The sequence below is a fragment of the Wyeomyia smithii genome, chromosome 1, assembly GCF_029784165.1.
Source record: "Wyeomyia smithii strain HCP4-BCI-WySm-NY-G18 chromosome 1, ASM2978416v1, whole genome shotgun sequence".
NCBI lineage: Eukaryota > Metazoa > Arthropoda > Insecta > Diptera > Culicidae > Wyeomyia > Wyeomyia smithii.
The window spans coordinates 19,565,527-19,592,245 of NC_073694.1; the positions used below are offsets into that span (position 1 = coordinate 19,565,527).

The 26,719-nt window shown below is 39.5% G+C and overlaps 1 protein-coding gene and 1 long non-coding RNA gene across 5 annotated transcripts; one reads left to right on the forward strand and one right to left on the reverse strand.

Moving 5' to 3' along the window:
* Positions 1-2: 2 nt before the first annotated feature.
* Positions 3-24,055, reverse strand: LOC129718860 (T-complex protein 11-like protein 1). Of its 4 annotated transcripts, none has more exons than XM_055670034.1 (4): positions 23,874-24,055; positions 2,384-2,532; positions 2,068-2,175; positions 3-2,004 (listed from the first exon to the last, which is right to left on the reverse strand). In XM_055670034.1, the coding sequence occupies exons 2-4, from the start codon at positions 2,404-2,406 to the stop codon at positions 642-644; spliced, it is 1,494 nt and encodes a 497-aa protein (XP_055526009.1). In that variant the 5' UTR covers positions 2,407-2,532; positions 23,874-24,055; the 3' UTR covers positions 3-641. The 4 variants fall into 4 exon arrangements, with proteins under 4 accessions (XP_055526009.1, XP_055526008.1, XP_055526007.1 ...); XM_055670033.1 differs by lacking the exon at positions 23,874-24,055 and adding an exon at positions 20,255-20,394; XM_055670032.1 differs by lacking the exon at positions 23,874-24,055 and adding an exon at positions 20,148-20,357.
* On the forward strand, positions 23,687-25,919 carry LOC129718861 (uncharacterized). The gene is made up of 4 exons (XR_008727066.1): positions 23,687-23,851; positions 23,927-25,010; positions 25,320-25,444; positions 25,500-25,919. It is a non-coding gene; the product is annotated as an uncharacterized LOC129718861 (long non-coding RNA).
* The last annotated feature ends 800 nt before the right edge of the window (positions 25,920-26,719 follow it).

Genomic DNA, 26,719 nt, shown 5'->3' on the forward strand with positions numbered 1-26,719 from the left:
ACTCAGTTTTGCTGTAAAATTTATTCATACATATATCAGTAAATATTTTACAAGTCTGGTGGATAAGACTTTATCAATAGTAGTATAGTAGTACGAGTACACAGGAAGTGGGGGGTTAGTTTACCGAGTGAAGGCGCTTGTCGCATCCCATTGATTTAAATGTAGTAGCAGCAGTACGTGTGGATAATGTTTAAATGTAGCGTAGGTAATACTCCCGCCGCTTTACTAGATAATTGTTGCTGATGATGAATTATATATAAGTAGTAGGTACTACAAAAATTACCGGCTACGTGTCGATATATATATATAAATTTATGCTTTGTAGAATAGAGACGAAATACTAATTAGAACCATTTTCAACAGGCTGCTGACTAGTTCCTTCTCTACAGTGGCACCTCTGAAAAAAAGAAAAAGATCTTCCCAAATGCCGCGTGTGTGTCCACTCCGAGGCGATCGTCAGTTATTCAGCACACTTTTTTTTTCTATCACAAACCAACTGGACGCTCCACTGCAATATCTATACTTTTTCTTTATTAGCATAGAAAAACACTCTACCTCACGATAATCAGTAGGAAACACAGAACAAAACAACCTCAAGAAAGGATCTTGTACGGAAGAACTCGACAATCGAGTTTAGCTTACTAAGCTTTGTTTAGTATTTCGTGATAATACTCGCCATACACGGCATAATTGTAGTAGGAAATTCGTTTGAAAGCTTTCGCCAGCCCTTCGACGTCGTCGGCGAATTCTTGAAAACCGGGCGGCACTGGGATCGCGTTATTGGTTCTTAGCACCAGCTGGGTGAAAGTCAGCAATCGCTTCCAGAGCAGGTTTCGCACCGGTGATTCCTTCTTGGCGATCTGCAAGATTTGCGTTTTCAGCGTGCTCTCGAGCGTTTCGTCCAGTTTGGGTTGGTTCAGTTCCTGCAGCCGGTTGGTGATTACGGAACGTACGTGCAGCCACACGTTCTCGATCGTATCGTCCAGATCCTTGGTGTTATTGCAGTTTTGCACTAGGATTGCCAGCTCCTTGGCAAGTGTTTTGCGCAACTCGACTGATTGCGCGACCGACGGTATGGCAGCACATGTAATGGCGAGGGTTGACGCACAGGTGCACAGCCGAGAGGCACGGCCCTGCAGGCCGATCACCCGATCGCGATCCATTTCCAGCATTTCGGGAAACTCGTTTTCAGTGTTCCAATCGATCAGCTCCAGATAGGCGTTGAAGATGGTGTCCTTCGAGTGACGCTGCTGGTTGTCACTGGTGGACGTAGTGGAGGTTCCAGCGGCGCTCTCGGCAGTGCTTTCGGTTACTTTGTTGCGTTTGAGCCACTTTTCCGTCTCCGGGAAGCCGTCCTTATACAGCTCAAGGAACTGTTTGAATTTTTGCTTCTCGTACTCGACGGAATTGGCAATGACTTCGTTTCGGGCAGCATCAAGGAAGCAGTTTGCCATGTCCAATTTCATGATTGCGAGGATTTCTAGAATGCCACGGAAGAGTTCTAAGACGTCTTGGATGTCCTTTAGTTTGGCAATAGCCTCGTCCCGCACTGGGGCACACGAGAGGGCCATGATGTGAATGACAAATTTGGCGTACGCAGGGAAGTCCAGCACACCCTGTTCGGCTTGCTGCCGTATTACAGTTTCGTCCAGGATCTCGTTGATCCTGGCCAGCGCTCGTTCGTTGTTCTTGCTGAGGATACTTTGGAAGGCGTCCTTAATGTCAACCAGCAGCTGGATGGCCATATCGTAGCAGGGTGGCTGCCGGCCCAACTGCTCCCTTAGAATGTCCCAGTAGGCCCGGTGCATCGTATCCTTGATGACGCGCTCGATCGAGTTCTCCGGGGGTTCGTAAGGCTGCAGCTTGAACTCGCTGTTAACGGCAATTTCGTGCGCCAGGGTCATGTTTTCGATGTTTTTAACGACATCCTGGACCTCCTCTAGGGTGAGGATCTTCGGCGGACTACCCGAAGTGCCGGGCAGGACAAATCGTGTTGGACCGGATCTGGGAGAAAAAAAAATAGAATGAGTTGAGCAAGAAGCTTGTTAATTGTATGATTTTACTCACATATCCGAACCTTCGCTTTCAGTTCGTGCCCGTAGAAGGGCCGCTTCGATGCTGGCAGGAATGTCCTTTGGCTCCGAGGATTCCGCGGACGATCCCGACGAATCCATTCTGTAATGAACATTAGTATGTAAGCATCAATTAGTCGTAAGAGAGTCGAGAAACAAGTCGAACGACCGTGAAACTTGGTCATTTTGTTTTTGCTCGGCGAATGCTGTGAATAGGTTCAACTAACAGTTCCTAGCGTATTATAAAATTCTTACAAGCAACCTCGGCCGGTGTGTGAGTTTAAATATAGATCAGAGCGTCGCGATATTACCTTGAAAATGCATCAGCTGGCATGGTTTCTCGTTAGGTTCAACTTTTCCCTTCGCGTTCACGTTTGTTCGTTCGAGGTAGCACCGGTACGAAACTTTTCCTCTCTAGTTCAGCCAAATGGGACACCGTGCAAAACGAGGGAATGGCAAACTGTAAACGAGTAACAAGTAGAGTAAAGCATGACGCTTGAGAGCACTTACAATCGCCCGGTCGCAGGGTGGCAAATAAGAATATGCTTGGGGTTTTTCTCTTTTTTGTATATTAACATAAAACAAAGTCTGATTAATTAGTAAGACATCATAACCGCGGTCTGCCTGTATGAGAAGTGGCAAATTCATTGGCATGGTCAGAAAATAAGTACACCCGCCGTAACGATCACAAAATCGCTCTGCTCACGAGCCCTGCTGTCGGTCGCATGCTAGGCTAAGCTAGGCTAGGCACGAGATATTGGATAACGTTTTCAATGTGTTTCAATGTTTTTTTTTCCATTGTGAATATGACTGTTTTCGATTGCGCGTGTCTTTATTTATTTTTTGTTGTTGCTTGCTACCCTGCAATTGATTTTCTAGAGAGGGTAGAGCTGCTGCTTCGACGATCGCGAAAAATCGTACGAGCATTGTCTGACTGTTTAATTTTTGTATCACGTATCAAGCATTGGACCAAGCATTTTTTTGAAGAGGTATCGAAATTTATGTTGCATTTCCTCTAGTAATATCACTTGTAGACATATCAATTATATAACTGGACCAAAGTAAAATTGGATGTATTTTGAGAAGGAAATACACTGTAAAAAACTTAGTAAAGTTACCAGCAAACCGGAGTTGCTCTGAAACTAAAAATATGATTAATGTCACCACACAGTTCATTTAACTGATAAAAATCAAACTTTGCGATTATTCCCTTAGCTAAGCGTCTAATTATGATAAAACATATTTTTAGAGCCAAAATATATGTGTCTTCGACAAAGCGAATGATTTTTCCGTAGAAAAATAGGGTATGTGAGCCAGGTCTGCCAAGTGTACCAGTAATGGATATATCCAGGGCCGGGAGCGGTCAACGATGTTCCAAATAGTGATTTGAGTGACTGAGTGGATGAAAAAAGCGACCAAATAGTGATATGAGGCGGGAGAATATGGAAGTTGTAGTGTTTTCCTGCTATTATTAGCAATACCGCTTGCTGTGCAACGCACGTGATTTTCAAATAAATCGTTGCGTGGTTCAGTCAATGGTCGATTCGAAATGTTTATCCCCCCATGTAAAATTCCAGCTCAATCGTGCAGCAGCCTCTTTCCTAGAACCATGTATAGCCACAAAATTCCATTTCTTTCCGTGTGGGTAAAATTCCATTACCACAAACAGACAGACATTCAATGCAACCTTCCGTTCCATCGTTCGAAATAATGTTTCACCGTCATGCCTTCGCTTTAATAAAATGTTGATACTAGACACCTTGTATCCCATGGGAAACAATGACGGCCAAGCTTCGGAAATGTACTGCAGTTTAACACTATACTGCCGACTGCGCTATCCTTATACTATGACAGTCTCATGAATAAGCTGTTCCACGGTGCTCCCACAGACCGTTAATATAAAAAAATGCCCCAAAGAATTCATGAGTAGATGAATTGAATTAATCTCAGTGTCAGCACATTTATTCTTTGATGCAACTCAGTAACCTATGTTCATTGCGACGATGCATCGTCTCGCATATTCAATGACAGAACAGTGGAATGAAAATCAAAGGCCTTGTAATGATATTCAAAGAAGCTTCGGTGATTATCAATTCAAGTAGTGCAAATCTGTTCAGATGCTGTACACTGCCCAGTACAGTATAAATGATCGAATAAGGTTAATTTTGATTTTAACTATTTTGATATGATTTTCATTTTTGACGATCAAAATATCAACACGAGTATTAAAGTTTATCTTGTCGGTATTCATCGGTTGTTTGGTACCACGAATATAAACGGTCGCATGGGTAGTATGATTATCAATATAAAGACGGCTGAAAATCACTGCTTTTGAATATCATGACAGTGAATATTCTTAGCACTGAATCTGAGTACACCATTCGATTCGTAATGACGTCCAGAATCTCAAAAAAAACTGATTTTAAGGAGGGGTGTTTCACAAAAAACTCTATTTTTTCGTGTCCAACGTAGATAGGACATCGCAGTATTCAGTAATTGTTTTTCTTTTAAAATTTTCCACAACTTTGCTGAAGGAAGCAATCTGGTACATTGAAAACCAGAAAAAAGTAGGAGGTTGTATCCAAGGCACGGCCGCATAAATGACGTAGAACTACGTACACTATTAACAAACGCATTGAGTGTTTCATTGCCCTAGTAACACAACTGGGTTTATTAAATATTTATAGCGCTAGAAAACTTTGATAAAACCGATATTTTTACTTGGGTAATGAGTTACAATGTCTAATAATGAAGGGTTGTGAATTTCGTGAACCGGATTCAGCAGTTAGCAGAACGTGCCGAGTTAAGGTGGTAGTGTGTAGAAGCCACCACGTGGTCAACGAGTTTTCAGCTTAACTAGACTCGGGAATAGTTAATGCGTTATCTATGAAAACACTATTATATGTTTTTATCACCATAACAAACATGATGATATGTTTTTACAAGTGATGCATTAACTATTACCGAGTGGTGAGCATTTGAGAATTCGAAGTTGACCACGTGGTGTCTTAAAGTCGGCCATTTATGGCTTCGACGCACTTCCACCTTAAAAACCATACACAGCACACACACAAATCATACCATATCATAGACACATACACATCATACCATATCATACAGACACATACACATCATACCATATCATACAGACACACACACACACACATCATACCATATCATACACCCACAGCAAGCAAGCGACCAATCAGAGGACGTTATTTTTATTTCAACAAGGCTTGACAATTTTCAATAGTGCAATAGTATTTTATTTCTGTTGAATTGAGCGGTGATGATCCAAACGAAACATATCAATAAGCAATAGTTCGTAGAATCAAACAACATTTTTCTGCATTTGGGCAGATGCGTGTATGATTTTCCAATCGATTGCTGCAAGAATGAAGAAAATCGGTTGAAAACCAACCGACCTATAAGCATTTGAAAAGGGACAAATTTCGTCCCAGTTTTTCAGTTTGCATCCCTGTGCACCGATGGAAAAAAATCGCTTCTAGCGACTAATGAATACGTATAAACCAAGCCTATGATGCGTTGACATCGTCGTCAGTGTGCGAGTTATTCTTATTATTCGCACATTTGCAAACAGACCTCCATGGTAGGTGAATAACAAAGATCACAAAAGAGCACCATATAAAAAAAATCGTTACTGGTGCACTCTCTCCGCCTTCCTTCTTACGATGTACTTTTCATCGTGGGAGCACGCAATATATGTTATTCTCTATGTGCACAGCTGAGAATATAAACAAGTAATGAATAAGAGAAATTGGATCGTAAATATTTACTCAATGATGGGGATTTTTTTTCAAGAAAGAGAGTTCGTGTTTTCCTATTCTCACTCAACTCAACGGGTTTTTTTTTGTGGTAGCTGGTAGGTGCAAGCGCAAGTGCAAATTGCTAGTTGGTTAGAAGCTTTTGTCGGTATAAGGCGTCAAGATGGACAAAGGGCTAAGAAAAAATAATGTATCCGAAAAAGTTCGGCAAATGTTTGTGGCGGAGAATGGCAATTTCCGATGCACGGCGGTGGAAAATTGTAGCTATCGGCCAAAAGTCATTAACGTTACGAACTGCCATCGTAACTTTTTCTCTCTTAGTTTGCCATGATCAGACAACAAATATTTAGCTAACCGTTTATAGTGTTTTCATAACAAAAAATGAGATTTCGGAAATATTAACTTAAACAACTTTTTTAACAATTTTAAATTTTGTGTATTGATAATGTAAAGCAATGTCTTGGTGCTACATTCCGCCTTGAAATTTGAACTTCTGTTTATTATACACAGACTTCGCAGCCAACTGTTGAGTGTACAGGACAATTGCGGGGCTAGAGCTACGATCCTTCTGAGACTATTAGTTTTCCCCGAGCGAGAGAGAGACTTTTTTATTTCAAATAAAGTTGTTCCTTGATCATTGACAAAATTGATTTTTTTGACGTAGAATACGTCTTACGGCAACATTTATAGGGGTTCAACTTCAATACAGGGATCCAATTTCGAAAACGAAAACATGGAGAGCGTCACGAAAATTGTCCAATTTCAAACGTTCTAAACTCAGTCAGTTTTCAACCGATTTCCGTCATTTTTGCAGCAATCGATTGGAAAATCATTTAAGCAACCGTCCAAATGCAGAAAATTGTAATCTGACTGTTCGAACTATTGTACTATTGAAAATTGTTGAACCTTTTCGAAACGTAAATGTCGACCTTTGATTGGTTGCTTGCTGCCTTTCCCTAAAAAGGACGACAGAATGGAGTACCTAGTTAGCCAGGAATGCACTCGTTGGGCTATATAAGAGACTGCTTCTCCTCAAGCAATCTCAGTTTACTAGCAGCAGGCAGCAGCGACGGACAGTAGCAGCGATGGCAGTGAGCAAACGCGGCGTGGTTAGCTGCAGAACCTAACTTTTTCAGTTCGGCTCCCTTTTGATCTGAGTTGGACCCCACCAGTGGTAATTCAATTCAGACATCGTTGGGTGAATACAGCCAGAAATTAAATGAGACTCGCACCGCCAGGTGGTTTGAGAAGCCACCATCTTCCAGGGTGTATATATATAGGGTGTGTGCACATATATAACGTGTGTGAATATTTATAGCGTGTGTCGCTAGCGTGCGTGGCTAGCTATATAGCGCGTGCATGTCTATAGCGTGCGTGGTTTGCGTGTGCATGGTTATATAGTTTCTGTGCTTGTCTAAAGCGTGTCTGTGCATGTCTATAACATGTCTGTGCATGTTTATAGCGTGCGTGGCTAGCTATATAGCGTGCGTGACTAGCAGTATAGCGATAAAAATTATCATATATAGTTTCAAATAAATCATCTCATGTTGATTTTACACAGTAAATCATTCAGAACTAAATCAAAAATTTGCCATGTCAAAAAACAATATTCAGTTGTCAATAAATGGCATTGACAAACATTATTAACCTCTTTTGACTTCAGCTAAGCCTCAAAGTTTACTGAGTGTATTTTAACATTTATTTGAAGTTTGCGCCAGTGAACCTGAATCACATAATTTTTCGCTCAAGTCCTACTATTTGCAGCGATCAGTTTTAAAATTATTTACGCTACTGCAAACTGCAGAAAATTGTTCGTATTAAACCTTACTGTTACCGTTACCGGGAATGCACTATTGGCCTTCATCGTAGCCACTGCCTAAATTAAGCTTTCTCAGTGTAACTTGATACAAAAGACAGCCACAAAACAATACAATTTCATTCTTGTTTTGGATATGGCGTCAAGTGAAACTGCTTAGCTGCACATAGCTTCTGCTGTTGTTCTTTGTCGTTACCGGTGCCGTCTGTAGAGGTAAACTTCATCTGGAACAGAGAGACCATTAAATTGATTAACCCCATTGAGTGTATTCCCAAACCTATTGCAAGAAATACATTGACTTAAGACAGGCTGTCGTATTCTAGGTTAACTCTGCGGTCGTGTCTAATAAACAACCTCTTCAACTTTTTCACGATGGGTAATTCCTTACATATAATTAGTTGGTGTTAAGTCAGATTAACATTTTAATATAAACAAATTCTAGATTTACTACTCTTTGAAATTCGGAGTTTTCAAGCTTTTGTGCAATTTTGATGTTACGGGCCCGTTTGATTTATCACTAACAGCATGTTTCTCCTACTTGACCCATTATGGCCAAACAACATCTGTCGTTACAAACCCAACCAACTTTTCAGAAACAAACCCCCTGTGGTCAATGAAAGCAAATAAATATGTTACCAAAATCGAACCATCGAACCGCACTGTGTCAACAGGGTGTGTTACAACTGATTCAATTGTGACGTACGGAGAACTTACAAAACAAATTTCTTCTAAATATGTATTAAGAATTTTTTCCTTACTGTTACAAGTGTATACAAATTTTAATAACAGTTCGAATATTTACAAAACAAATAAAAACAAAGGTTCAAACTGTAACTGTTTTCAGTACAGAGCATATAGCTCTGAAACTAACCTTATAATCGTTGTGGCAATGCTTTTCGGTCGGAGGGCTGTGGAATGAGCGCGAAGCCTTTTAAGACCACTATTGTTGGCCCTAACTAGTGTTTCTTGAACTGGTATTCCGCGAACATTCGACTAATTGAAATCAGACCAATCAGGAAAAAAGCTTCGATGAGCTTTTTATCATACCAATTGTTTCTCCTCTATGTTTTTCGAACTGTTGTGAAAGATAGAAAAAGTTTTAATGATTTGCAAAATATTGCAGATTTTATCAGGTATTAATCAGGCATTAGCCGTAAAAAACACTTGCCATATTTTGTTTGGATTTAAGTTGCATAACATTTTTACTAGGGTAAATATGTTTGTTAAATTAGCCGTTACAAATTTGATCTGTAAATACTTTATGTCATTTGTACTCAGAAATATAGAAAATTGAAAAGGAAGGGAAAAAAAGATCTGAGTTGTTATGCTTATATTCCAAGTTCCTTGTTGAATTTAGTATGAATAAACAAGTCCATTGATAATAAAAATGTCGTTGCCAGCATATGTTTAATAAGAATGATAATTCTACAAACCTCTACAAATTATTGCTAAAGATTTTGCTAAAGAAGCCTTATTTTACCTCTCGGTGTTATTTCTGTACTTCTGTACAAATATATTTGGTTCAACACAATTGGCATACAGCACTGAAACCTGAAAATCGCAGCACTGAAACGTGAAAATGCAGTATCAAAATCTGCAATAATGCATCCAAAACCAGTTCAAAAGCAAGTCAAGCATTATTCAAAGATTTTCAAAACTCCATCCCCTCTCACTCTTCCATAACGTTACTACCCAAATTAGTATGAGGAAAATATTCCATTCACTAATCATAACAAAAACAAGTGAGTAATGTCATTGACGAAATCGCAACGCAATACAACAATCGTATGATTTCTCGGTAACAAACATAGCACATTTTGGTATCTGTTTGGCTGCTATAGAAAACCTGCTGAAAAAAAAACCTTCCGAACTACTTACTCTCCCTCCCATCGTCACCGCACCGCATCATCGCTGCTGCGTCACTGCGATGCGAGATGCAATCCAACCAACATTTATGGGACTCTCAATTATTCTTTTGCTGGTTGCTATCGTTTTTTTCCTACGATGCGCCACGTACGAAGAGAGAATTACAACGGAGCAACGCGCATCACTCTATTCTCAGAGTTGTATGTAGTCAACTGTTGTATTTGTCATCTCCGAGTGACCAAGGCACCAACATTTTATTACGTATTGAGAGGATACAATTTTAGTCATGAAATGTGCACTTCATGATGTGCACAACTCAAAATGAAAAAACAATCAGCTCAAAATCATTTCATTTCCTTCACTGTCCCTGTGTGGTATGCTAAAGTAAATCGTAGTTCTACGTCAAAATATTTTTTTATCTAACTGTTGGGTGGATTGATCGAAAAACTAAAAACACCAGAAGTAAGGCCTTCTTGTATAAAATAATTTTGTGCACTGTGGGATTTTCGAATGAATCTTTCCACCAATTGTTAATGTCTTGAAATATAACCCTTGGAATGTGTAGAAACTATTTTGGAAGTTATTTCATAAAATGGTGATTGAAATACGTGCTTTACAATGAGTATTTCGTCGTTTTTATATCACTTTTCTGTACTTTACGACCTTCAGAAGGTCATTACTCAAAAATGTACTGTACGATGATTTTGAAATTTTGACCAGAGATTCTGGACGTCATAACGAATCGAATGGTGTACTCAGATTCTTTGGTGCCTTTTTTCATAATAACGGTCTGTGGGAGCACCGTGTATTCACGAGAGCTCACATACGGCTAAAGCTTACACAGGCAACGAAGCTGTCTTGTGTAGCACACGACAGCTAATTCTTACGGCTGTGTTTTGTTCGATCGGACATGAGAGCCTAGTTTGTGCATTTTGAAGATGTCCTGTTGGTATGGTCGGCGTAGCCTGCTGATCGGCTGCGGCTGTCATCGATGATATTGGACTCGGCCTTCGTAATAAATACATGAGAAAAAAAAGTGTTTCGCACCGCCACGCTTTTATTATAGCATCGGCCTTATCCAAGCGGGCTTTAAGGTGAATCATAATCACCTGACAGCCCGCTCGGGTTTGTGCCGAAGATTTTCGCGCTGTAATGGCTGTCATTAGCGGCAGCTTGGAAGAACCAAAAGACATACGAAGATGAAAAATAACAGCCCATTTTGGAATTTTTCAGCTCAAACATTTTCTTAGTACTAGAATGTCTCTTTTTTTAAAATACGTTTTATGCATTACACTGAATTCTTTTTTTTGGCGATTGATGCGTCCGCGTAAAAAAGAAGCGCGTAGAAAAGTCGTGTAATTTTAAACCAATCGTGTAAAAAAAGATCGCGTCGTTTTGATAAAATTATCCGCCACGTGTAAAAAAAAATCGTGTAAAATAAAATCACGTAAAAAACAATCGCGTAAAAAAAGAATTCAGTGTACCAATATATTAGGCTGAGAAAAAAATTCGATTTTAACAATTTCATGAATCTGTACCATTTTTCATCGAAGAAAACTAACTCTCAAAGCTCTGCTGCTAAAATAAAATTAAAGGTCAAAATTTTCCCAAACATTCGATTAGTACCCTAATAAACAATAATAAAGCAAAGCCTTGGTGCTACTTTCCGATTCGGAACTTGACCTTCTGTTTATTTATACACAGATTTCGCAGCCGACTGTTTAGTGTACTGGACAATTGCGGGGCTAGCGCTACGATCCACTGTGGTCCAGGAATGAAAAAAGGTGGTCAAAAGTCATTTTCTCGTAAACGTTACCTTTTGGAGCAATACTTTCTTCGGGAAAGTTATAGAGTAAAAAAACACCCTTCTTTGGACATTAACAGATCCGTGATGAACCCCCCTACAAGTGAGATAAAAAGAATATTTTCTTTGAAAATCCATATTTTTTATCGCCGTTTTGACGAAGTTTTCCAAAATAACATAACAAAAAACCTCTTGATCTTCTTGTCGGGCTCGTATACAAATTTCCAGTCGTAAACTGTGTATCTTCTTATACTCATCATATTGTTTTTCTGTAACAACAATCATAATTCTTGACCTCACGAAATGGTATTTGATAGCAAAAATTAACAGTTAATAATGCAATATAATGTAATTATTCAGGATAAAATCAGTTTTAATGGAATCAAAAACAATAAAAAGAGGTTCGCTGAGATATTATTCCCCGCTTTCATTCATCATCAAAATAGTTGAAAATAGTGACTAGATGAAAGAAAAAATGTCTTAAGTTAAACTGCCTTGAAAATACGAGTTGCAGCAGCCTCAAAGTAGTGACTAAGTCACTAAAACGTCACTTGTTGTTAGCCTTGAAGTACATCTTTTGTTGCAAAGCAGTAGACGAAATTTCTAAGATTTTAGTTGTCACCCGTTACTCTAGGCCTCTGAGTATCATTTTGGCTCTAGAAATGTCCATATTGGGTGGTGTTTAGCTATTTTAGGATGTTTTACAGACACGGGAAGTGGATTTTGGGACATTTCGAGATGACTCCTAAGTTCTAAGCATCATGCCGATTCGGAAATACTCAGTAGAGCGGCAATAAGTTGTATGAAATAAAAAATTGAGTTGATTGAAATTTTTTTTGATGCTAAATATCTTAAAAATGCATGAAACGTCGAGATCTGGTGCTACAACGAAAAAAAAAATTCTGAAAAAACTCTATGGGACTTAAGGAATATAAGATTCCGAGATCAAAAATTCCCAGAAAGACGATTTTTTCGAGTTTTTCTTTTTTTAGGTAACATCAAATCTCGACATTTCATGCATTTCTGAGACATTTGGCATCAAAATCGATTTCCGATATCAACAACTTCATGCACTATTACCTGTGCTTTTCATCATTATTCGAAAAAGTGAAACTTCGACCTCTTTGAGGCACGTGCTCTACAAGTCCGATTGAGCTGAAATTCTGAATGTTAACTCTTTTTGACTTTCCAATACTCCTCCCTCGCGGCGTTCCTCAATAAAGAAAGAGCATTCGATAATTAATCTCATGACTCAACGACTGCGGCTATTAAGAAATGTGATTTCAGCAGTTGCATTATTCATTGGATTAACGAGGTGTTGTCAGCAAACCTTTGAAGGTCTTACATAAGTGTAAAAGCAATAAAAGGATGACCACAAGAAGGCATGATATCTCTTCTATTGTGATCCTTGATAGTTGATGATCTACTCAAAAAAATGAATAAATAAATAAACTGAGGTTTTAAAATAGTTGGAATCGCTGATAATATAGTCCTTATATCCGAAGCCTCAAAAGTAAATCTTTCGAAAAATACTATAGTGAATTTTACAGAAAAAAAAATACGCTTAATAATATAAGATTAAAAGGTGAGCTCATGGAACTTTCAGACAACGCCAAATTCCTAGGAGTACTCCTTGCCAAAAAACTTAGCTGGAATCCACATCTAGAGCAGGCAATAAGCAAAGCTACAAATACTCTATGGATATGTGATAAAACTTTTGGTAAACTGTGGGGACTAAAACCGGAAATGAGCCATTGGATTTATTCGGCCACTCTTTCAATAACTAATGCTATGAGAAGTACACCTAACACGGCATTGGAAGCTCTACTACTGATGCTTCTACTGTATCAATTTATACATGGATTTAGAAAAGATACAATTTTGAAAGACGATTTCGAATGTTTGAACCTGAGCGTGATGTTTGGGAACGCGGTGATCCTTATCTCCGTCTATGACCAATCATTTTCTGCACAGATGGTTCAAAAATAAACAATCGAGTGGTAGCAGGGGTATTTGGCCCAGGAATAGACAACTGTCTTCCAAGCTAAAGTCCAAGCAATTCTAGAATGATCTGTTATATGCCTACGCAAAAAACACAGATATTCAAACATTTGTATCATGTCCGACAGTCAAGCAGCTTTAAATGTTTTGAAGTCTGCAACTTGCACATGAAAACTTGTTTGGGAGTGTGTTCAATTACTTCAAACACTGGGTTGTAATAATCAAGTAGATTTATATTGGGTTCCTGGTCACGTTCATCAGTTCAGAGGACTAGAAACCTTATGTGGCTTTTCACTCAGGATGAAGCTGAAGGCTTGGGAGATGTTAAAGGTGAAGTCCAACAGGACAAGCACCTTCATTGGTAGGCAGTCGAAGCGTTTCATTACACCGAACATTTCTAAGACTCGCAAAATACTGGAACTTTCAATAATTTATCTAAGCATATATACAGGTCTAATAACACGGCATTGTCCGAGCCGTTATAAGTTGAATGTTATGAAAAACTTCAAGATAATACATGGAAAACGAAGATTCGGAACATCTTTTATGCCGATATCCGGCTGTTTTTAGCAAAAGATATAAGTTCTTCGATTAAGGGCTATTAGAACTCACTGAAATCTAAAGAACAACTCCCAGTACGATCGTGCGCTTCATAAGAAGTGTAATACCAGACTGGACTACATAACATTATCCTGACATAGCACAAAATTAAAAAGAGGCATATTTTTTTTTATTCCCGCTTATGTTCCGTCGGTCTAGCTCCGCCTCTGTTGTTGTGCCAATCACCGACACCCGGGGAGACGACTCCACCCAGGACCTTCACTTACGACCCGTTGATTAACGCACCAGCGCCAACGGCTTTACTTTGCGATGGAAGGCGTGATCTCAAAGATTTTTCTCCTCAGAAAATCTCCCGGTGTCGGCTAAGATTGAATCTAGACCAGTTAGAACCATCGACACCTATGTCGGCGTTGGGATACGAACACAGGCCATCAGCGTGATGTTACCAACTACGCTATACCTCCTGTCGTAGAAAAATAGGCATATGTCACAAAAGATCAAAAAATTGGCCGCAGTGGCGAGAATACTCAACACGGAGAAAAAAGCCCCACGTTAAAGGTTTCATTCAGCAGATCCCCAAAATTTTTTCCAATCAATATCGAAACATCAACTGCGACAATATGTTCTACACTGACGGATCACTTCTTGATGGGTCCACTGGCTTCGGTATTTTCAATAACAATTTAACCGTCTCCCATAAGCTTGATAATCCTGCTTCTGTTTACGTCGCAGAATTGGCTGCAATTCAGTACACCCTAGGGATTATCGAAAAAATGCCCACGGACCATTATTTCATCTTGACAGAAAGTCTGAGTTCCATTGAGGCTCTCCGATCGATGAAAGATGTTAAGCACTCTCCGTATTTCCTGGGGAAAATACGGGAACATCTGAGTGCTTTATCCGAAAAATCTTTTCAGATTACCTTAGCGTGAGTCCCTTCTCACTGCTCGATACCGGGTAATGAGAAAGCGGACTCTTTGGCTAAGGTGGGCGCAACAAACGGTGGAATTTATGAAAGACCAATTGCCTTTAATGAATCTTTCTCATTTGTACGTCAAAATACGATCATCAGTTGGCAAAATGCTTGGACCAGAGGGGAACTGGGAAGGTGGTTACATTCCATAATCCCCAAGGTGTCGACGAACCCGTGGTTCAAGGGGTTGGATGTAGGTCGGGATTTCATTTGCGTGATGTCCCGGCTTTTGTCCAATCACTATAGACGCGCATCTCCGTCGTGTTGGGCTCGGGGAAAGTGGTATCTGTGCCTGTGGTGAAGGTTATCACGACATAGAGCACGTTGTTTGGTCATGCCCTGTACACCGTGACGCCAGGTCTAGATTAATAGCTACCCTGCAGGCCGAAGGTAGGCAGCCGGCTGTTCCTGTTCGTGATGTCTTGGCGAGCCGTGACCTATCCTACATGTCCCTTATATACGTTTTCCTGAAATCCATCTACGCCCCAGTTCAGTTCTACCCCCTTCCGCCTGCATCCAGCCTAACGACAAGAACACGTTAAGACCCCGGATCCGGAAACAGCAATCAGACCCGCACGATACTCTCAAGGCCCGAGGGAGACAACCCAATATGCCAGTCCGTAATATCTTGGCCCAGCAGCGGAACATGTGCTTACCTATGGCAATGAAAACCATCATACAGTAAACCAGTGCTTTTAATGCAAAATATTATAGCTTTAAGTTACATTTAGTTTCAGCTCGTAGTCGGCAGCGAGGATAAAAAATTTGCTTTTAGTTATTAAGATACTTTAGAAAGTAAGCTACCAGATATAATTGGCGCCGTTAAACATTAAATTGTATTTGTGCCGTGTCAAATAAATTATAGATGAACAAAAAAAAAAGGTTTCATTGTTGAAGCGGATTTGCGACGAACGTTACTCGGAAGGAGATAATATTGCGGAGCACGTTTCTGCTAAGGAGGAACTGTTCATCATCTTTGCGAGGTCCGGAGAAAAAAATCACAGGAGGGTTGTGTGCAAAGCCACGACCGCAAGGTTGAAGTAGAATACTTGTACACAGCTCTACATACGTCTGTACATTAACCTACGGCCGGGCGAATCGGTTCGCGCCACTTTTCGCGTTTAGCTTGGCAGAGGCCTAATGCGCACGGCCAACACAATAGAAAGGTTTTTTTTTCACTTTGAAAATTAGGCACGGCTTTACTGGAGTAAGTGTTGGCAAATGCATCTACCGCTAATACCGCCGCTATCGTACGAAAGCGCGTCGTTTCATGTGGGGAATAATATCAACAACGAAAAATGACGCGCGTCTAAGCACACCCGAACTGTTTCGCCATGCCGCTTCCATTTACTTCCTTATAACATCCGCCTCATGGAAGTACCGGCTGCACCTACCGCTGAGGCTGTACGGAGTAGTAATGAAAAAGTTATCGATGTTTTTCGTTAATATCAATAATTGCTTTATATCGATAATATTGTTAAATTTTGTCGCTAACGATAATCATCGATAAGTCGAAGGCGGCAGTTTAGGTGGCACAAAGTATGCGAATTATTTCTTGCATTTGCAAAATATCATATAGTAGTTATCCAAAATAGCGAATTATTGTTCCCAATTCTCTACTGGCCGAATAGACTTCGGTAAAATTCACAAGTGAACAAACAGTATCCTTGCTTTTGCGACCTCGCACCCTCCTTAAAAATTATCGATAACTTATCGATAATATTGATAAAAGCATGGAAACTATCGATGTTATCGTTAAAGATTTTGCTCGATACTTCCCATCACTAGTACGGAGACGTGGTGACCAACCACAGGGCAAGTGATTTGTTTAATCTGAAGGCAGCCACAGGCGCAACCCGGACGGTCCATCCAGCTCACCTTCCGACTATTGAACGTAGCTAGTTTTCTAGAAACACTCTTTTATAGTCGAAGGGTGCTACGAAATATGCCACGCCTTTCAGTTCAGTTGTTCCATTCCCTAATGTTCTTCAGACGAATTATTCCACAATTCGCATTTGATTTTTGTATCCAGCGAATAAACACCGATGGTGCTCTCACCCACGCAACGGCATTAACCCGTATCTTATTGCGGTTTGTAACATCAAGCGATTTCGTTTGCTCGCTGTTGCGTGTTGCATCATGTTGCAACTTGGCAGCTGGGAGACGACGAAATTCTGTTCATGCTGATTGATTGAATCGACCTTATATTAGCTCTGCATAGTCGAACTAACTGCTTTTGTCAATGCGTTCTAACAGGGCAGTTTATTATTCAAAGTCGGTTATGCTTATCGCAGCCTTTGCGCTGCCCCTACCGTGGGGGGTTTACTAAATAAAGTAAAAACTAGACAACTACAACAGAATTTGATTGCATCTCGCACAGAATGTCCGCTTGTGTTGATGCCAGAAAATTATTAACCTTCAATTATTTGTTTATTTGCCTTGAAAACGGCATTTTGCGGTTCAAAATCGGTTGCTGATCGCAACCTTTGAGCTGCCCTAACATTGGGGGAATTAAGATACACATGCACTGTGGAAGCTATTTCACATTCAGTAAATTAGACGGGCGCGACAGACTTAAATTGCTAGGACCCAACACAGAACGCTCTTTTACAGGCCAAACAGGCTCTTTTATAGGCCAAATAGCATGTTTGAAATTGCAAGGTATATAATTCTGTCGACCGTGCTTGGGAAGCAATCATATAACGACCAATCAGAGGTCGAATTTTTCGTTTTGACAAGGCTTGACTATTTTCAATAGTACAATAGTGCGAATAATAAAATTACAACGATCGGGAAGAATCTTAGAAGATTTTCCTATCAATTGCTACGAGAACGAAGGAAATCCATCGAATACTAACCGATTTATTAGCATTTAAAATTGGACATATTTTTCATTTTTTTCGGTTTTAGATTTTCATTTCACATCCCTATGTAGCCGAACTTCCTGAGAGAAGTATTCTACTTCAAAACTGGAGGAAAATCTCATGGTCGCGATGATTTTGAGGAATCTTTCAAGCTCGCTCGACCACCACTCTGGAAATTTGGTAGGATGAGGAATTGACTCTGGAACTTTTCAAGTTTACGGAGCCGCGAAGCGGTAATAAAAACCGCACAGGGTAGGAATAAATTCTGTCACTACTGCAAAAACGAATGCCACTTACAGAGAGGTTGCCAGCAATTTAGCTGGGATAACGAAACGCAAAAATAAATAGGGAAAGCCATTGTTCCATGAAAGCGAGGTATTTTATGACGATTTTTGACGATTTTTCGTGGTACTGCAGGTTGTTTCTGCCTAGAGAGAAGTGTAGAGCAGCGTACAAAATTGAAAAATATCTCGAGGCGACCAGAACCCAGTTCGGCCGTAAACAAAAGTTGTACGCTCCGATCAAGGAGGAGAGTAAATCGATAGGAGGCTACGATCGTTCTACCGTCGAAAGGGCGTCGAGATGAAATACACGGCGGTTTACTGAGTAGCAGAGCGAAGAAACCGCGAACTCCGGTCGAGATGAACCAGTGTTTACTATTCGATTCCGGATTGAACCAATGCTACTGGGTGGAAGCATTGAGCACGGCTGAATGTTTGCAAAATACATACAAGCTATAAAATATTAGCCAACGTAACGTCGGCCATCTTCCAGATGGTGGTGCCAGGGCCTGGGTAGTTTCCTGAACCATCGGGTTTTCTTTCCTCCTGGAAAGATAATGCGAGATGCTGCAGATGGCAGGAAATTGGAACAAACTAGCCGCTGAGAGATACTAGGTGTGTCCAAAGAAAGTTCACGATTACTTCCGACGACTGACGGAATATTTTTTTTTATATTTTTTTGCTGGAAATACAATGAATTACCTTCATTCTGACTACTTAACATGTTTCTTAAGTCGAGCCAATTCATAAATAGAGCTAATACATTTTTCCCTGAATTTAAATAGGGTAACCTTTGGTTTAATAGAATAATATTTTTAAAAAACTAAACAACTCACATCAGGTTAAATAAAATTATAATTTGTTTTTTAATAATTATGAGCGTCAGAAAGGGTATAGTAGAACCAATAGTTAGCATAAAATTATCGTAAAAAGCAGGTTAGGGGCAAGATATCACCCCTAAAGCAGGTCGGAATCAATCAAAACACAATGTAAAATAATCAGGTAAAAATTATGTTAATTTTCTTCGGTAACGAAATCCTCATTAAACATTGCTTCAGTTTAAATTAACAAAAACATTTTACAAAGAACAAAAATATTCTTATCGTTTTAAGTTGTTAAAAAGTCTTATACAAACGTGCCAAAAGCAACTAACTATAAACAGTTCTCAATTCTCTGATGATTATGCCTAAATAAATCTTAATCAAATTTTCTTAACATCACCAGAGGAAATTGTTGGAATATAACGATAAATATAGGAATGAACTGTTCATGAAGTAATAGACTAAATTCGCAAATAAAAAAATTGGTCCAATCATGACACATTTTTTGAGTGATCCAAGCATGACACAACACCCCACATGAAACTACTGTCACGGCAGGTGAATATGTAGGGCATGTTTGTACAGCGATGATAATCGGATTAAAGGGCTCCAAACCGATTTCGGCATCCACTTTGAACGTAATTTTGTTGTCGTATTCTGACGAGACGACAGCTTTATCTTGTCGCGAACTCCAAACTAAACGGAAAATAATGTTTTCACTAGGGGAAGATTTGTGTGAAGAAAGACAAGCGATCGATATAAAAGCTTTGAACAGAAATCTCAACACAGTGCGCGCTCGTTATATAATCGTTTGCTATTTTTCTAGTGACTGGCAAACGGAGAACAAAGAACCAAATTGGCCATTGCTGCAATAGTTCACACTTTACTCGTTCCCCTAAGTGAACATCTTTGCTGGATCTAAGCACAGACAGCGTCACGATTTGTCTGGAATAGCAGCAGCAGCCGCAGCACCCATCAGATGTAAATGCGCAATTACTCGATACTGGTTTGCATGTGCCCCCGTGCTAACTAAAACCACCATTTTCCTTTGCGTCCAACCGTAGTAAACCATAAATTAGGAAGGGGAATCATTCCATTCTTCGGTCAGCAGCAAACCATCTCTCGATCAATCGCGAAGTTTCAAGTCGGTTTTTCTTTCTGCCAGACAATCATTTCACAACAAACGCAACGCGTAGCGTAGCCAAATGTTTGCCAACAATCGAATCGACCTTCCCCAAGCGTATCTCCCCTACCGCAACCACCGCTGGCGACGGATCGATATGGCAGAAACGAGTTCACTCACTCCCTCTAATATGTAATTGTAAGTGCAACCAGCAGCTAGGCACGAACGACGGTCAGGGGTTGCAAAATTCTCAATAATCACACTTTACACCAAAAAAATGCACTAACGTTACGGGTTACACGCTTTCGCTCTCCGCAAGCACGTGTTAACGGTATCGAACAAAGACTGCGACTGACTGCGGGACAGGCTGACTAAACTGGCTGAAGTACGGCCACCTTCGTCGTTTCGTTTGTTGCGATTCAATCCCAGCACAGCACACGGTCGGTGGTCAGAAAGCAAAAGGTGTACGAGCAAACAAATTACTACCACCTGCAGCGAAAACATATGTTCGCTAGGTTGGTATTGGTTCGAACGGTATCGGTTGCATGGAAACCACCGTGGAATCACCGTACAAGCGTACAACCAAACAAACAAAGCAGCGACGCATGCGTCGTCACTAGCGACCGTCGTAATAGACGGTTTGTTTGTTTGTTTTGCTTCCTGGGTCAGAGCCACGGTGTGTGGAGTCAAATTTCATTACGACGCAGCTATCGATAAGCTTGGTTTGGCCAGTGGGAGTGAGGCTGAGGAAAGTAGCTCAGCCGAACGGGCTGAAGAAGAAATCAGCTGTGGTGTTGAGCGGATTAGCGAAATCAATGAAATAAATATGCTCAGGTTTGTGACCCCAAAAGAGGATTGAGTGGGATTTTGAGCCCCGTTTTGCTTACCTTACATTCGATTGGAGTAAAATGGGACTGATAGCTAAGATATTGAAGGAAGTTGGAATTCGAGTTTTTTGTCAGAACTGATAGATATATAGAATATTGATAAAAAATAAAGCATTTCAATGGGAATCAATAATATTACAAAACAATAATCAAAAATTAAATTATTCATGCAACTTTGCTGCGTGCGAAATTAAGCAAAACATATTTAAAATCTGAAATAAGATGGATGTTTAAAATAGCGATTTGTCCTCATGTATATTTTATATCAGGAAAAATGTTCTATGTTCCATCAAACATTTTAGATTTAAAATTCGGGTTATTTTTCATTTACATAAGAGTTGAATATGAATTGATCACGATATTTGCTGCATATTTTCAAGTCAAAATTATTATTCGTATATTTTATCTTCGACTTCAATGGTTTGTCTGACATTTTTTCTATTTCGATTCCGGATTCCGGACTTGCGGATTTTTATTTCAACTTTCCGATTATTCTGGTAGCCTATCAAAGTTTTCGCTTATTAACTCCTAGTTTTTTGGGTGATTTTTTATTGCATTTTAATATTGACTTTAAACAGGCGTTTTCATTACATGTTAATATGATATTCAAATTCTCCGACTGTATGCAATTTGCATACTCTTGGGCGTGCAATTTACATGACCTGTAAATTGAACTCACATTGACAATTACATCAAACACAACGTAAATTCTAGTCGATTATTAGGAAAAGTTTAGTCGAACTATTAGGAAAAGTTTAGTTTTTTAATACACCGTTTTTGGCAAAATTTTCAAAACTTATTCTTATGTTCTTAACATAAGACAAAAAAAACTTTTAAAAATAACTACTAATGCTCATCACGCGTAATTAGAAAATTTATTAGGGCCAAACAAACGCACCCGCTCTAAACTGGGTCAATGCGTATTGGCGAGGCCAAGAATGTAAACTTTAAACGCCAAATCTCATTCTCAAAATAGATTTCGCTTACGCTGAACTATGCTACACACTGGTCAGCGTATCAGTTTCTATGCTGTAGACGTTTTCATGTACACGCCAAACATAAACCGGTGGTGGTCGTGGTGGGGTAAAATTTCCTAATTGAGAAACAGTGCGCTGTTGTCTGCTTCGGATAGCTCCAGACAACAAAGTCCTTGCACCGGGGCTATGACCTATGATGCCCCACACTGTAACAGTCAGAGCAAGTTCAAACAAAAGGAGAAAACGACAATCGATAGCGTCCGCTGCGGAGATAGTGTTCAATTTCTGCAGATGGTTTTTTAGTGAAAATAAAAAAGTAGGAGGTTGTATCCGAGACACGACCGCATAACTGACGTAGAACTACGCACTCTATTAACAACTGCATTGTTGTAGGTGTTTCATTAATCAGTCAAAGTCTACTAATGCTTGCTTTGTGCTGCCTCAACAGTGGGGTAATAAAGACACTGAAAACACGAGCTGTAAAGGGGCCATCCACATACCACGTGGACAGATTTTTAACGATTTTTAACCGGCAACGGCAGTCTAACGACACACGCTGAGAAGCGAGAAGAACCGCGCTGCTCCTGAGATATGGTGACCAACCACAGGGCAAGTGCTTGATTTGAAGACAGCCACAGGCGCGACCCGCTGCTATGGTCTGTTACTGCAACTGCTGAGTGCCGATATCTGCTGCTACTGCTGTCAACGTTGTGGACGGTCCATCCAGTTCATCTTCCGACTAATGAATGTAGCTAGTTTTCCCAGAAACACTCTTTTATAGCAGAAGGGTGCTACGTAATAGGCCACGCCTTTCAGTTCAGTTGTCTAATTCTCTAATATTCTTTAGACGAATTATTCCACAATTCGCATTCGATATTTGTATCCAGCGAATAAACACCGATGGTGCTCTCACACACGCAACGGCATTAACCCGTATCTTATTGCGGTTTGTACCATCAAGCGATTTCGTTTGCTCGTTTTTGCGTGTTGCATCATGTTGCAACTTGGCAGCTGGAAGACGACGAAATTCTGTTAATGCTGATTGATTGAATCGACTTCATATTAGCTCTGCATATTCGAATTAACTGCCTTTGTGAACGCATTCTAACAGGGCAGTTTGTTATTCGAAGTCGGTCATGCTGATCGCAGCCATTGCGCTGCCCCTACAGTGGAGGGTTTACTAAATAAAGTAAAAATTAGACAACTACAACAGAATTTGATTACTTCAATTACTTGTTTGTTTGCCTTGAAAAAAGGCATTTTGCTGTTCAAAATTGGATTTGGTGATGACGATTTTCATGCTGCCCTAACACGGGGGAATAATGGCAGTCTGGCGACACACGCTGAGAAGAACCGCGCTGCTCCTGAGACGTGGTGACCAACCACAGGGCTAGTGCTGCTGCTAAGGAAGGACGACTGCTGTTGACAACTTGTCGCTGTCCAGAACTATTATGAGCGGCTTCGGCTGAAACAGGCCCTTATATAGGCCAAATAGCATGTTTTCAATTGCAAGGTATATGATTCTGTCGACCGTGCATGGGAAGCAATCATATAACGACCAATCAGAGGACGTTATTTTCGTTTAAACAAGGCTTGACAATTATCAATAGTACAATAGTTTGCATAATCAATCAACAATTTTCTACATTTGGGTGGACGCGTGTATAATTTTCCAAACAATTTCTGCAAAAATGAAGAAAATCGGTTGAAAACAAACCGATTTATAAGCATTTAAAAAGGGACATATTTCGTCCCCTTTTCGTTAATAGTTTTCCTATTTACATTCCTATGTGGTAGGCTAAAGAAAAACGTAGTTCTACGTCAAAAAAAAACGAACAAAACACACGACGCAATAAGCGCTCACGAAATTGCTGCGCACGCAGAAGTTAACAAAGAATGACCGTGAAGGTGACCTAGGATGGTGTCTGGAAGCAGGAACTCCACTTTAGTTCGGACAGTCCGCGACCACTTTCCTTATACGGAAAGACCAGGTTTCCCAGCCGAGCGAACAAAGAAAAAAGTAATTATTATTCTCAACTTACTTGCTGTCAATTTTGAGGCTACTTGTTTAATTGCTAGCTGTTTTTTGTTGCAGGACCAATTTGTGAACACTACACTATATGTTTACAGAATGATTACAAGGATTTTGTGCTAATTTACTAGAGGAATGTAAATTTTGATGTGAAACAGCAGTGCGACTGATAATGCTATGCAAAACAAATAAACGCTCAGAGATGCCAGATGTTTTTGAAAAATGTCTGTAACTGCTCGAAAAACCGGGAAAATGTGCTCGAAATCTGAAAAAAATGTATCCGTGATCCGAAAAATTTTCGCTCGCGCAAGCAAAAGTCTGTACAAATCTGCACACATTTAAGAAAATCTGCGCAAACATTTATGTTATCTCAGGAAACAAATTTAAAAAAATAGACTTTCTGAAGCATAGGAATTCTCAAGCTGGAACCAACAGAAGTTATGGGGAAACTAGGCCTTCGAAGTTCGTTTAGCGGTAGGGCTCAGAAGCTTCGGTTTTTCGAAAAATGTCCTCAATGGTAAAAATAAATTAAAGCTGAGAGAGTTTCCCAGCTGAAAAATATATAAATATTTTTTTTTAACCACAAAAGATCAAAATAATGGTCGCAGTGGTCCAAATCTTACAAAAAAATAACACTAGATTTTAACGTTTATTGCATCTCTAAGGAATTTGGCATCACCTTTTTTTTTGTTATCGAACATTTTTTTATTGGTAAAAAAGTATAATTTTACCCGCACGACTTCCCGAAGTCCGATTGTGCTGAAATTTAGAATAGTGACTTCTTTCGAGAAGACGAAACTGAGCCGTACCTCTAAATCTCTGAACGAAATTCAGAGGTCTTTTTCCCATATATGTCACCGACACATTTTTTTGTTGAGGTTTTAACCGGCGGTCATTCACCAGTCAATGAAAACTATGTTATATTGCATACTGTTTAAGCAACATCAAATAATGGATGACAACTAGTTTATTCGTAGAACATTCTGATTGCAAATCATATCAATGCGGCTCTACTGCATAGTCGAGGGCAAGGAATCAGGGCGGCTTTGAATCAATGCTATTCAATTTCAATTGAAGTAAATTTAGAGTGCATACGCTTTGACAAACAAGTTTATGAGTCGCATTTTTATCGGTGCTGTCTTACACGGTGAGAGTCGAAAAACCATTAATGGTTAATTTTTTACCCATTTTTCACTGTCAAATGCGGCTGTCAAAAAAATGGGTAAATTTAAAAAATGTGAACTGGGTAAAATTTTACGCATTAGGAAGACATATTCTTAGAAAAAAAAATGGGTCATTTTTTTACCCATTAATGGGTGAAAAAAAACTTCAAGTGTCTTTTAAGTTTGTTCTGTCGATTTGTTCTTACGCGTTACTGTAACGAGCTGTTTTGTTGACTGTTTTTTTTTTTCAATAATTGCCATGACTTGTTCAAAAACTAGTTACTTCTTAATAGATAATTTGCGAGGATGTCTGAGAATTCTGGTGACTCTGAGCAGAAAAGGTGTCAAAAGCCAAGCCGGAATTGAATGTTTGTCAGCCGAGGAACAAATTGCAGCGCCACTGGTTAGATGGATTTCGGTATTCCTATTCGAAAAAAGTCTGTATGGCTTGTTTGACTATTCTCTTTTTTCAGGATCAATCAACATCCCTTCCAGAACAACTAGCCAAATACGTCGCATGGAATATGAATTCGCCCGTAGATCCACATTTAATAACTGATGGTACAAACTTTTACTTATATGTTGAGGAGGGATAGTGAAGTGCGGAACTTCATCACTTCATGCTATGAACATCCTCTTCAAATGTTTTTGCGTTTTTAAGTTAAAAGTTCCACCTTCTTTAAAAAGAGTTGTTGAGTTTTTTGAAATTATCACATATAAAACTAAGTCTAATAGTACAACACAAAGTGTAAACAGACTAGTAGCTATGTTTAGAGAATCAATTGTTGCAGAGAATTGCGATTCTGACAATTGATGATAGTAGTTAAGTAATCCTGTATTCGTTAATAAGCCTTTTTCATATATTTGCAAATAACTAAAAATAATTGATTTCACTTTAACTTCTTTTAACTTTTATGTGTGATAATCACAAAATTTCCATTTTTGCATGGATGCAGGTATAAAATAATGGGTAAAATTTCACCCATTTTCTTGAGAAAATTCATTTCTCAAAATGAGTAATATTGTACCCAGTTTTTGACGTTTGATCGGTATACCCATTAATGGGTAAATCGAGTTTACCCATTAAATGGGTTGGCTCGCTTTTTCGCGAAATGGTTGAAAAAGTACCCATTAATGGGTTTTCATTTCTTACCGTGTAGATTGTCATTTTCGGTTGTCAGTTAGAGCGCAAAATTCTAATTTTTCTCTGAAATCACAATATACACGCTCATTATTTGTTACTCTAAAGTGAGTTAGATATGACCCATTTTTGAAAAAAGTGGAGGTACCCTAATTTGAGTACTTTTACGGTTAATCACTTCTGAGTAAGGGCGTCATACGTCAAAAACTGATTAGAATCTACTCTGTTTATGCAAACTAGGAATTAACGAGAATGAGTACAAGTTACCCAGTTTGCCCAAATTTGGAAATTTGATGATTTCTGGTTTTTGTAAATCTGACTCAATAAATAAAATAAATTCAGAACAATCAAAATCATAGATTTATTTTTTATCGAAACATTATAAAAGTTTTAAATCATTCACGTGTCTTTATATAATGCGGCAACCAACCGGTTCACAGTTGCCCGTGAACTGTGGCTCATGTTTTTGTACAGTACGCACACCAGAAAATCCGTCACCAAACACTGCGAAGGATTTAAATTGTATCGATTGCATGTATTGGGCACTGTACA

Excerpts from the sequence above, each read along its gene's own strand:
- LOC129718860 (XM_055670034.1), bottom strand. The coding sequence starts at position 2,406 with ATGCCAGCTGATGCATTTTCAAG. Across the intron at positions 2,176-2,383 it reads CCAGCTGATGCATTTTCAAG|AATGGATTCGTCGGGATCGT; the intron begins GTAATATCGCGA and ends TGTTCATTACAG. Across the intron at positions 2,005-2,067 it reads GAAAGCGAAGGTTCGGATAT|ATCCGGTCCAACACGATTTG; the intron begins GTGAGTAAAATC and ends TTTTTCTCCCAG.